The sequence below is a fragment of the Erpetoichthys calabaricus genome, chromosome 15 (genome assembly GCF_900747795.2).
Source record: "Erpetoichthys calabaricus chromosome 15, fErpCal1.3, whole genome shotgun sequence".
NCBI lineage: Eukaryota > Metazoa > Chordata > Cladistia > Polypteriformes > Polypteridae > Erpetoichthys > Erpetoichthys calabaricus.
Genome location: NC_041408.2, coordinates 76855637 through 76869160, shown reverse-complemented (window position 1 = coordinate 76869160; position 13524 = coordinate 76855637). Strand labels below are relative to the sequence as shown.

Sequence of the window (13524 nt, the reverse complement as noted above, 5' to 3'; positions counted from 1 at the left end):
TTTTAACAGCTACTCTGCAGCGTGTCTTAGCAGTGATAATTTGTTAAAAGTGAAATATATACAAAATTAAAATTATGGAAAAGTATACATTTGTGCAATTGAATGAGCAAGTTCAAAAGGCAGCCTTGGTTTTTATTGGTCACTCCAAACTCTAAAGTCCAAATGTTTTCAGTTAAACTCATAATTTTAAAGAATCGAAAAACATAGGAAAGAGGTGGAAGAATTACATCAATAGAGCATCCCAGAAGAGATCCCCGGTCTAGGGCTTTCTTGATGATCATAAAGAGGTTTTTGGGGGGTTTGTGCAGCTCGTACAACTCTGAAATACCACCAGTAAAATCTTCAAAGCCTTCAGTGGTTGAACCACCAGACAGAGCCTCATAGCAACCGTTTACCCTGAAAGACAGATTGTCAATTAATGGGAATGGGTAAAATTAAGCTATGAAGCCACCATTTTGCTTTTCATACTCATTTACTCCTTACCTGTATATACCATGGATATATAAATAATACAGGAATAATACTGTGAAGAGTCAAAATGTTGACTTTGTGTTTTCAATAGATTAACATGTTTAAAGCATCTCTAAACATGATTTGACCCCTTTAAGACTGATATTTGGCTAGTGTGTGTATGTGTATGTCTGTCTGGGAGGATATGAATGTTGGGGACATGTTTTTCAAAAATGAATCCATCAGTCTGACTGGAACTTGGTCCAGCTACTATCATTGTAAAATGCCACAAGCGTTTCGATTTTTGACAACAATGCTCCAATAGATTCTGTTCCGCAAAGATAAATATTTTGTATTTTTGCACACATTTGTACCCTAGTTGTAGCCAAACTGGAAAAGAATAAAATTGATTTTTTAATAAGGTTTGATTCCTCATTTTCAATAGTGAGTTCTGCAAACATGTTGATTCATAAGAAAATATTTGCAGGTTTTGTTATTTGGGCTGCGGTGGGTTGGCACCCTGCCCAGGATTGTTTCCTGCCTTGTGCCCTGTGTTGGCTGGGCTTGGCTCCAGCAGACCCCCGTGACCCTGTGTTCGGATTCAGTGGGTTGGAAGATGGATGGATGGATGGATGTTATTTGGGGTTATATTGAATTCTTACTGCTTATGCCATAATTATGTATGTAGGGAAAGTATTATGATGTGATCAAAGTTTTGATTTATATGTTTATATGTTTTAGGCATTCCTGAACATGATCTGACCACTTTTGTAGTGATGTCTGTCTGTTTGTCAGACAGTCAGTCTGTGGATCGGGTAACTCAAATAAATCATATACTCCCAATTAAACCTGACAATTATTAGTATTGCAAAATGTTGTAAGAATGTTGAATTTCGGAAAAATAAATGACTCCAGTAGATTTACTATACAGAAATAATGATTTTAAGCATGGTTGTGCCGTGGCTACAGTATAATTGGGGAAAGAGAATCTAATTTTTTCACTAACACATTATTTTTCCATTTCATTCTACTTAATAAAATTCTGTCCTGTAATGTTTTATTGCAAAAAATGAGGGCTTTATGTAAAAAGATTATCTGCTGGGTACCAAAGACTTTAATTATACATTTCATTATATACATCAAATATATCCATATATGGGAACAATAGCAATCATGGTATCTGACCTGATTAAATAATCTTAATTTTATATTATGCCTTTCAACAAGTACACCACCACAAGGTCCATTTAAAAATCTCAAAATAAAATTGAATGGAATATCAAAGTAATGCACAATACATTCATTTACTTTCTGAACCTGCATATTTCATTACAGGTCACTGCAAATCAGAGTCTTTTCTAGTAGCATCAGATAAAAGTCAGGGAACACTGTTGGATGGTACACTGCAATGGTTAATTATGAGACAAAACAAAATTACAGATACAAGTGAGCTTAATACACTTGTCATTGAGGCAGGGGATGATACACGAAAACACAAAACACGGATTAATGTTTGTATACAGTATATATAATTTGAAACTTTTCCCTAAGCAATGATTTCCTCCTTGTGTTCTGGCTTCCACCTTCATCCCAGTAATGTTAACTTTAATTTAAATAGTCATTCTGAAGTGACCCACTATGAGTGTGGGCAAGGCCATGTTGTTCAAACCTGGCCAAGCAAAGGGCTCTAGTTAATGTTACCCTGTAATAGAAAAGGCTGGTTCAGATAGTAAATAAAAGCTTTTATGTTGTTTTAAATGATATTTTGTTAAGATTTATAAAGGCTTTTTTTATTACGATAACATTTATAAAGTAATTTGTGTGATCTCTGAAAGGTGATAATGAATGTTTATGGGACAGTGGTTAGAGAGGCTCCAGGGATAAATTCTCAACAGAGCCATTTATTCTTAGTTACTATAGGTAAACAGCTGTTTTTGACTTGGTGTTTTATAACTTGACTATGAATCCTGGCTTCTGCTTGATCTGAATACATAGTGCTATTACACAAGATGATGTGTATATGTGCTGAAATGCTATGATTTTCTCTCAACATCAAAATCACTTATAAGTGGAGAGGATGCCTTAATGAGTCATATGAGACAATTTCTTTGATATTAGTCTATAGTGATGAAAGTCTACTTGTGCTGTTGTTTTCCATTCAAACTGTTGGACTTCTACTATCAGTTTCTAAAAATTTTGTTGTGGCCGACATACTTGGCATATGCCTTCTCTAGAAGGGCACTCCAGAACTCGTTTTTCTCTGCTGAGTGCACAAAGAGCAGTTCTCCATCCTTAGTGGGTAGCCTGTCATCAATTACGACATCCACCCACTCGCCGAACTGCCAGAACTAAAACAAGAAAGAAGAAAATAAAGGAGTCAGAACATCAAGAGTCATGAAAGGAGGACTACATTTAGGACATCAAAAACATTGAGATAAAGTACTATTTCAAATTATCAATACAAGATATTGAAGCATTATGGAGCACTGCATGACACATAACACAAAATCATTGAGATTTCAAAATATTATTAAACTGTAAATAGGTGACACAGGGGTGCAGTACTTAGTGTTGCTATGTTATAACTCCAGAAGCCTAGCTTCCAATCCAGTTGTGGACACTGTCCTTGTGTTTGCAGTATTGTTCTTCCTTTGCTGTACACCATTATTTTATCTTGGATCTCAAAGATCTAACATGTTAAGTTAACTGGTGACTACATTGTCCTAATATGAATGAGAGTGACTGCCCTGCAGTGAGCTGGCATTGCAGTTATTGCCTTGTACCTGATGCTTCTGGGGTAAAATCCCACACCTACCAAATTGATAAAAGAAGGAGAGAATAATGATGAATACATGGATATATCTCAACAACTACAGAACAAAAATACTTGGTATTTAATCTTGTAACAGAATTAATTTGTGTAACATAAATTAATCACATCACATTCCTACATTTCTTGAACTTGCTTTGTCTCTTTTGGGAGTTGTAGCAGCTAGAAACTGTCCCAACTGCTTTGGACTTAAGGCAGAAAACAACCATGGAGAGTGTGCTGTCTCTATAAATAAATCCACACTCCTTCATTCTGTGTCAGTTTAAAGTTGCTATTCATCTTAACTTGCATGTCCTTAGGACAGAAAATGCAACATCCATGTAAATACCAAAAGGACTCAGGAAAACGAGAGCAATGTCTTTACTATATGTCACTTCAGTTCAGTATATTTAATAGTCCTCTGCTCACTGGACACTCAGATGTTTGTTCATTCATCCATGTTCTGAATTTGCTTATTCAATTCAGAATCAGAAGATGTCAGAATTCAATTGGCAGTATTGAGTTCAAGGTAGGAGCCAACCTTGGACAGATTCTATTCACACAAACACACAGTCATATTTGCCAATTTAGAACCACCATTCATCTTATCCTGCTCATCTCTGGGATGTGAAAGGAAAACTATATTACATTTAGAATCACAAGAGAGCATCCAAACTACCTACTGATAATGACCAAGCTGAGGTTTGTACCCAGTCTCTTGGAGCAATGAAGCAGCAGCAGTAGCACTCAATGCTCTGAACAGAGCTGCACATATCCTGCAGTTTATCATCAATAAAATACATAGGAAGAGCTTGACATGATGGATAATTTTACCTGGAAGTGAAAGATTCCAGAATATTTATCTTGAAAGCTCTGGTCACTTGGCACAACCCGGGCCATGACATCCTCATCAAGTGTCAAAGAGGCAATAGCAGCCAAGAGCCAACAGTCACCTGGAGAATAAAGTGGAGAGGGTTGTTAAATAAGCTATTAAATATTAGGATGGCAAAAGTAATGTCTTTTTTAATTCATGAACAGTAAATGCAGCGACTTTATTTTACTAATAGATAATAAGTTTTATCCTTTTATTTTTTGAGGTCTTTTTTCTCCTACTTCTAGTTGAAAGCCAAAAAAAATCTTTACAGCAAAGATCACCAGTTAGTAATCTGCTTTTTAGCTTGATGTTTAAAATTATACTTGCATACTTCCACAGTTTGCGACCTGAGATGGGGTGATGTCCCATTCTGGACTTGTCCTTCAAGGATAATTAGCAGTTAGATTAAGCAGGTTAAGGAATGTTTTGAGACTTGTTTCAGTATGCTATGTTACTATCACACTTCTCCTGGCTGCTCTGTCATTGCTGCGGTCATGTTTTGTATTTCTTAATGTGTTTTTTACTATACTGGTCACTGTTTCTATTTGTCACTATATTTTACTCTTGTTTGCCCAGTCATAATACTCCTAAACATGCTATATCAATAAATTGGGGTTTAAACATATCTCTGTTAAATTTTTGAGAAGAATGTCTGTGTGACAGTGATACTAGGGTGTTGTACCGTGTTAGCCATTATGAATGTAGAGAAAAGCCAACAGTGACAATTTTTTGTCAGTACATTTTTTATCCATTTATAAACTGCCTTGCTGATTTCAGTTCAGTTCTATAAGATAGCTATAAATGCAGGAACCAAGCTTGGATAGAGCGTCAGTCCATTGAACACACACTGAGTCACCACTTAACCTAATAAACACTTATTTAAGAAGGCCTGTACTAGGATTCATACCCTAAACTCTGAAGCTGTGAGGCAGGAGCGCCAGCCACTGTGCTGTCATGTGGCCCCACAGTACTAAAAAGAGCCTTTTTAGAGTGAACAGCCATTTCAATACAATGTTTACATATACTGTATTTAATGAAGATGGAGAAGCAGCAAGTTCAGTTTCTCCAGGTCACAAGGTACTAGTATGTACACTATTCAAGTCCTGAACTGGATCAAATATTTTACTTAAAGATTCAGACCAGTATGATGAGGTGTCATTTGCATTCTCTTTGAAGTAAGTATAGACACGCTGTCAAACCATAGCCTAGTAGAAACCCACTGACCAAAACTTATGCAACAAATGAAAGCGTAAATATAGTACATTGGCATTTGTGCAATGGGATGGACTAGTACCCCATCCAGGGTTGATTCCTGTCTCACACCTAATGATGCTGGTATAGGATTAACTCCAGCTCTCCACCACACCACAGACCCAAGCTGCATTAAGGAGGGCTGAAAACAGATAATGCATAGATCATTCCTGTGTACTGTTTAAATAATTTCACTCAGTGGCAATCAGTCAAAGAAAACCCAAAGGGGGTGAAGTCAATACCTATGGAGCTTGCACGTTTAGGTTGGATACAAATTAGTGTATAGTTAAATGGTAGCACTTGATCTGGATTTAACCAGTGAGTGTGCCATGCTGCTAAAGAGGCATTGTTTTTGCTGCTAAGAGAGAAAAATCTGAAAAATGTAGATCTATCCATACATTTTCCAACCCACTGAATCCAAACACAGGGTCACGGGGGTCTGCTGGAGCCAATCCCAGCCAACACAGGGCACAAGGCAGGAACCAATCCCAGGCAGGGTGCCAACCCACTGCAGGACACACACACACACCAAGCAAACACTAGGGCCAATTTAGAATCACCAATCCACCTAACCTGCATGTCTTTGGACTGTGGGAGGAAACCGGAGCACCCGGAGGAAACCCACGCAGACACGGGGAGAACATGCAAATTCCACACAGGGAGGACCCGGGAAGCAAACCCAGGTCCCCAGGTCTCCCAACTGCGAGGCAGCAGCACTACCCACTGCGCCACCGTGCCGCCCAAATGTAGATCTATCCATCCATCCATTATCCAACCCGCTGAATCCGAACACAGGGTCATGGGGGTCTGGCGGAGCCAATCCCAGCCAACACAGGGCACAAGGCAGGAACCAATCCCCGGCAGGGTGCCAACCCACCGCAGGACACACACAAACACACCCACACACCAAGCACTCACTAGGGCCAATTTAGAATTGCCAATCCACCTAACCTGCATGTCTTTGGACTGTGAGAGGAAACCGGAGCGCCCGGAGGAAACTCATGCAGACACGGGGAGAACATGCAAACTCCACACAGAGAGGACCCGGGAAGCGAACCCAGGTCTCCCAACTGCGAGGCAGCAGCGCTACCCACTGCGCCACCGTGCTGCCCAAATGTAGATCTATCTAATCCAAATTTAATTTCAAAACAAACAATAAACACTTATTTAAGAAGGCCTGTACTAGGATTCAAAACAAAAGGTTTACACAGAAAGAGAATGGATGAGGTGATATGTCGCTTCAATATATTTGTCGACTATCTGTTAGTTGCAACTCTAGTAAAATCTGTCAGGCAAATTTTTTTTATGATGCCCCTAGTCTGTAGGAATTATAAATATTTTGTATCTTTCTCTCATTGAGTTTTGAGAAAGAGTGGAAAAGCACAGCATAGACCTGCATAAAAGTATGACACAAAAGTACTGTATTCTTCTTCTGTCATCTAAAACACTATGGGAGATTCCTGCCTCTCTGCACTACCAAAGTTCCTGGAAATAGATATGATTAAATGGTGAATTTAACTTAAAAGACGCTCCCCATTTTCTTTTAAAAGAGGCACATGACACATTTCTGCTTTGTCCTTTATGGTGGTGGTCATCAGAGAGACCAAATCTTTAAATAAAAATCACATGCCAAATTGAAAATCAGATAAGTATGGAAGGAACAAAGCTTCTGAAATCTTTAAAAATAATGCAATCCTCCAAAATATGAAACCAAAGCCACACTACTAGAACCAACCACAGTAGAAATGTGCCATGTTAGTTGTGGTGTGAATCGATTCAGCATACTTGTGGATTAAACCCTAATACTATAACAGCTAGGCCACAGTGACATCCTGGGGTCATCATTAATCCATCCATTCATTCTAAAAATTGCTTAAGCCAAGTCAGAGTGACAGGGTAGCCAGGGACCTCCAGAACTACAGTAGGGCACAAAGATGGCACTCACCTTAGATCTAAATTTATTTGTATTTAAATTAAACTTGGAAGTTGCTTGCAATGAACATAATAGGTACATTGTCCATTTAAGAAGTTCCTGTATCAGGTTAATCTAGTTTAGAGACACAAAGGGAAGAAGCCTATATAGGGCAGCATTATGAGCAATGCAGTGCAGGAACTGTCCTTATACTGTATTAGACATCATTCAATTGCAGAAAATACTCACAAGCACTGGGCCAATTGACTTTTAGCTATTAACTTCCTCACACATCCTTGGGAAGTGGAAAGAAAACTGTACTACCTGGAGAAAAACCCACATACACACAGGGAGAACATTCAATCTCCATACAGACAGTGACTGAGACCTGTGTGATGTCAGTACTGAATACTGCACCTCCTTGTGGCCCATAGCTAGAACATGACAATTCTATTTTTAAACTCATTTATTTCATTACATGGTTATGGGGGACTGGAGCATGTCCCAAACTGGTGACCCATCTATCACGGTGATGCAATATTTAATTACTGAAAATTACAAGCTTGTCAAGGTTTCATAAGTACAGTTTAACTCTTTGTCACTTGACAAATGACACTAAACAATGCACAGCATGTTTATTAAACTGTGCTAAGTGTCATTACAAAGGATCTTGTACTATAAGTTCTTTTCATTCTGCCAAAATTTCATATCTCATTTTACATAAACTATAGCCTAAAATAGAGATAGTTTGAGAACCCTGTAATGTCCAGGCCTTTCTTCTGAGCACAGAGGGTTTCATGCAAAACAGAATTTATTGATTTGCCTGGCAAATCAGCTGTTCCATATCTTCTAATAAACAATTCATATCTCACGTTAGTGGATACATGGTCATGTAAAAAAAAAAAAGCACAAGGACTTAAATCACAAGAAGCGAAGGACAAATTCATAGTAAATGAAATGATACAGGCATCCTGCCCAGGGTTTGTTTCCTGCCTTGCTCCCTGTGTTGGCTGGGATTGGCTCCAGCAGACCCCAGTGACCCTGTAGTTAGGATGTAGCGGGTTGGATAATGGACGGATGGATGGATGGATGACATGATACACTCAATTAAAAAAATATACAGTCTAATAGATTAATAACTGCTGCCTCGTGTGTGGAGTTTGCATGCCTATGTGGGGTTTCTCCACAAAATCATGCATGTTGCATTAGGTTAAATGGTAATTCCATATTGTGGAGGCCTATGTTAGTGAGTGTTATGACGGATTGTGCCTTGTCCAGGGCTTTGTTTTCTGCCTTGTGTTCAGTGATGCAAGGATAGTTTGTGACCCCCTATGACCCTAATTTGGCTTTTCTGTTGAATAATAGTATAAAACAACTATCCATTTGAATTCATACATTTCAAAACCTGCATTTTGCAGTTGTTCAGTGGCTCAGGCCCATTTTAGCTATACTGGGAACAAGGCAGAATCAAACATTGCACAGGATGCCAGTTCATCTCAGTAAATGTTGGCTTTAACTGGAAATAGTTTAGGCTCACCATTTGGACTAACAAGCACACCTTCAGGACGAAAGAGTAAACAGGAATACCTGGACAATACAAATGGGGACTTCTCACAAACAGATTCAGGTATTAGCAGCATTAGCCAGTGGGAGCCCTCAATGATGAAAACCATTAATCCATTCATTTCTGAACTTCTGTATCACAGGGACCCACAGTCATTTAAGCACAGGTGCTTATAGTGATAACATAGTACTAAACCTAGGATGGGATGTGCCTCCATTGTAGGGGACACACTGATGGTAGGCTAATTTAGAGTGTGCAGTTTACTTAAGCATAACATCTTTTGGATGTGAGAGGTGACTACAGTAGCTATAAAAACCCATGAAGACATGGGATGAACATTTAAAAAGTAAATTTGCTGACAAAAATAAATAATTAGACCTTTATTTATATATAAATATAACTGATGCTTATTAGAAATATCAGAGAAAAGCCTAGCAAAATGACACCTTTTATTGGCTAACTAAAAAGATTACAATATGAAAGCTTTTGAGGCAACTCAGACCCCTTCTTCAGGCAAGATACAATTCAATTCTCAGTGATCCTCTATTGAAATACACAGGTTTAGAAATTATCGATCAAATGAATGAATGTTGTTCAGGAACAGACAACTCTTTTTTTCTGAAAAAGTTTCATGTTTACAGGGAACTCTCATGTAATGATGATGTTTAGTTTCAGAGACAACAGAGCAGTTTTCGGTGCAGTATAAGGAGGAGGCGAGACCACTAACAGATTTTTTGTTAATATGATGATGGTACCTTGCAGAGAACTAAGTGGTTTAAGGAAACTGATAGATGTTAATTCATTTAATATTTTAAGTTTAACATACTGATCAGAGACACACAAATATTTTGCCTTAAAAAACATAAACTCAGTAGTGTTGCTAATGTGTCATCGTTTTTATGTTGATAATATTGCTCTGTACACATGTAAAAAAGATATGCTGAAACACAAGGTCAGTATGAATATGTGTAAGAGAGGGCCTGGGTGCCCAGCCCAGGGCTAATTCCTACCTTTCTCCCAGTGTGACTGGTATTGAGTTTGACATAAAATTGAATTAAATGAGTCTGAGAATGTTACAAATGTGAACTTATATTGAATATTTTGCTAATCCATGCTAAAAGGATAAGTGTATTTGTTTGTCTGTGTGTCCATCAAGTTGCCATTTCTGTTATTTCAAAAGATGGTGCGTTTCAAACATTTTTAGTAATAAAATGAATTGTATTTCTCATTCCAATAGATAGCACATGATAAACATTAACAAATCCCATTTTGCAAATCCCGTACCAAAGGGCATACAACAGAGACATATACATTTCATGGTGCACTGCAAACGTTAACTCTGAGGCTACATTTGTTACTTAGATTTTAAACCATTTTAGACAGGTGGCACAGCTAGTATATTATTAAACTCTCTGATCCTGACCTGGATAATGCAGGTACAAATAATGAACAGGTGGGTGAAATGATAATAGTGGTTAGCTTGTGTTGAGAATATCCCAGATTTATATTTGATTAGCAGTACACCCATGTTCTTCAAAGACTCTTCTAATATTCACTGAGAAGAAAACAGCAAAGGTAGCTTTTTAAAAATAGTGAAGTACTAATCTAAAAGTTCTCATCTGGCGCAGTTCAGGGTTGTTTTGAGGAACACTTAAGAAATCATGAAAATACATCTTTACTGTTAAACAATGCCTGAAAAAATGTGTGTGTCTTTTCTCGATTTAACCCTTTACTGAAGACATGAATTATTCTTAACGAAAAGCTACATCCTCATTTAGACTCCTGGCAGACTGGTGTTCAGTGTGTTTCCTAATCCCTGTTTTTGGCAGAACACATCCACTTTAGACTGGTTCAGGGCACCCTTACCATCTGTGATGGAGTGGGACCTGTCCAGTGCTGCTCAGATAGCCTCCAGCCCATTGTGATTGTGAGTTGGGTCGAGTATGTTTGAAAATGGTGCATTACATTAAGTTACATACAGTAAGAATTGGGCCATCATGGTAGACAAAGTCTTTGGGGAAGACAAAGATTTTTTTAAATATCAGGTTGTACTCAAATTACAGAAGTTTTGTTTCTCCACTCAGAACATTGGGCTTGTAAATTAGACCAACTTGGAAACTGGCTTGAAGGCGGAGCAGGAATGCACAATGGCACGCCACAGCAGAACAGGCCAGCAGTGAGTCATAGATGTGGCGCTGCCTTGCCTTCAGGTCCTAATTAAGCTGTGTTCTCCAACTGTACAACTCAACATTAAAAGAGTTGTTTCTGCTTTTCCTTTGAAACACTGTCATTATTGGTCTTCTTTTTTTCATTTACAGCAAGCTTGGTAGCACAGAGAGTTGTGCAGGCAGCTCCAATTTTATATTATTATCTCTCTATTATAAAAGGAAATCCTGGAAAGCAAAGCAAAAGCAAGGCTATGATACTTGATCTCTCGAAAGACAATTTTAAAGACCCGTGAGACCAAAGACACTTGCCACGGTGCAAGACACGCCCTACTTACAAGATAAGACCACGGGCAGAAAAAAAAATCAGTAGTGTAAAGGCAGTCACACAGCACATACAGCTCAATGGCTCTCAGTGCATATAAAGTGTATAAGGTCAATACGGTAGAAATGAAATGAATGGGGTAGAAATGAAACGTCGACGACTAAACGAAGACGAAAGAAAAGCGTAGAGAAAAGAGACCCAAATGCGGTGAAGAGAAAAAAATGCTAAAAAGAAAAACAATAATCTAGGTGCAAATTTAAAAAATAAGGAAAGTGATAATCAGCCCAGAACAAGTGGAATTGAAAACAAAGCACATCCAATAGGGCTCAGAATTAAAAGATTAGAACTTCATAAACGGGAGCAGTGTTATACGTCCTGCAAGAAAGAGATTTAATCATGCCCGGGCCGGAAATAAAGGACAATTATTGTTTTTACAACGTCACGCGAGATAAGTCAGTGAGCCATCATTTAAAACAAGTCCACAGACCTCTAACTAAGCAGTTGTTGGATTGCTTTTGGCAGACACGCATAATGTGCTCCCAGCTCTTAAAACAACGACATGCGACAAGCAGAACAGGCAGCTCGCCAGCAGGTTGAAGCCTTTTTTGTTTTAAGTGACTGATGGGTCCGATTGAGGGGGGCGGAGTACAGCACGGAAGACTGATAGCGGGGTACTAATTGATGCGGTAAGGGGGAGGCGAGACCCGGGGGAGGAGGGGTCGGAGAGGGTGCTAGACAGTTGTGTTTGGGGTTACGAAGTCGGCAATTGTTCAAGTAAAACTTTTGTGACATTTTATTACATCAGTCGCTACAGTATCAAAAAAAAAAGATCGTAAAGATCTCATTAGCGCAAACAAAAGGTGATTAATCATTAGAGCCAGGTGTAATTGAAAAAATAGCAGGACAAAGCAAGGTCGTCCCACAACAGTTAAAGCAACGACAAGTTTAATTTCAAAGAATACACAATTCGGTCAGGTGTATATTTATGATGACGGAGAAGCGATGCAAATTTTAACAGGCGACAAGAAAGGTGATGTATATATTCCGCGAATAACATTAGACACCAAAGGAGATCATGATATGCCATTCGTATTATAATGTTTACAGTTTACCTTTGAGAATAGCTTTTGCTATGACAATTAACAAATCAAAGGGACAACCATTAGAAAATGTCTGATTATTTATTAGAGAAACAGAAACAATATTAACTCATGGGCGATTATACGTTGCGTTGTCACAATGTATCTCCAAAAACAGATTCAAAATTCAGTGCGATCTTGAAGAAAAGGTAATTCCATATATTGTTTTTAATAAACCTTTAAAGTAAAAAGTGCAACTAATGAAACTGAAACAATTCCAAAGAAAAAAAAGCTTTTAGAATTGTATATCCGATTAACCAAACAGCGGCACGGTGGTGCAGTGGGTAACGCTGCTGCCTCGCAGTTAGGAGACCTGGGTTCGCTTCCCTGGTCCTCCCTGCGTGGAGTGTGCATGTTCTCCCCATGTCTGCGTGGCTTTCCCCCGGGTGCTTCTTCCCACGGTCCAAAAACATGCAGGTTGGGTGGATTGACGATTCTAAATTGTCCCTAGTGTGTGCTTGGTGTGTGTGTGTGAGCCCTGCGATTGTCTAGTGCCCTGCCCGGGGTTTGTTTCCTGCCTTGCGCCCTGTGTTGGCTGGGATTGGCTCCAATAGACCCCAGTGACCCTGTAGTTAGGATATAGCAGGTTGGATGATGGATGGATTAACCAAACACAGGGGTTGGGTTGGCGAACGAAGCGAGCAGGGAGCGGAGCCCCCTAGTTATTACTACTATTATCATTATTATTAGCATTCATTCATTTTGTGAGCCTACTTTTTATTATAGGCTTATGGTGATCCAACATTCCAGTTTCAAAGCAGGGACCAAGTCCAGATTGGATGCCAGTTCATCACAGGGCACCTGACAAACACTTTTTTAGCATATTGCAGAAAAACAGAACACCCAGAAGAAAGCTTGTGGAAAAAAAGGAACACCACACAGTGACTAGGATGGAGATGAACCTGGATCCCTTGTGCACCAATCAGTCTGCCAACATGCCTCCTTATTATGCTTATTTTTGAACCTGGCTATTCAAATACAGGTTTACTGGCAGCCGTAGACTATTAAAGCTAAAGTGGGTGCAAGGCGGGAACC

General features: G+C 38.9%; 1 protein-coding gene across 1 annotated transcript in view; it reads right to left on the bottom strand.

Moving 5' to 3' along the window:
* LOC114665710 (calpain-2 catalytic subunit-like) overlaps positions 1 to 13524 on the bottom strand; it is a 73688-nt gene that overhangs the window by 31118 nt on the left and 29046 nt on the right. Inside the window, exons 3-5 of the mRNA XM_028820333.2 lie at positions 4094 to 4212; positions 2665 to 2798; positions 228 to 396 (exon numbers count right to left, since the gene is read on the bottom strand). Coding sequence (XP_028676166.1) covers positions 228 to 396; positions 2665 to 2798; positions 4094 to 4212 — 422 coding nt within the window. The remainder of the gene's footprint in view (positions 1 to 227; positions 397 to 2664; positions 2799 to 4093; positions 4213 to 13524) is intronic.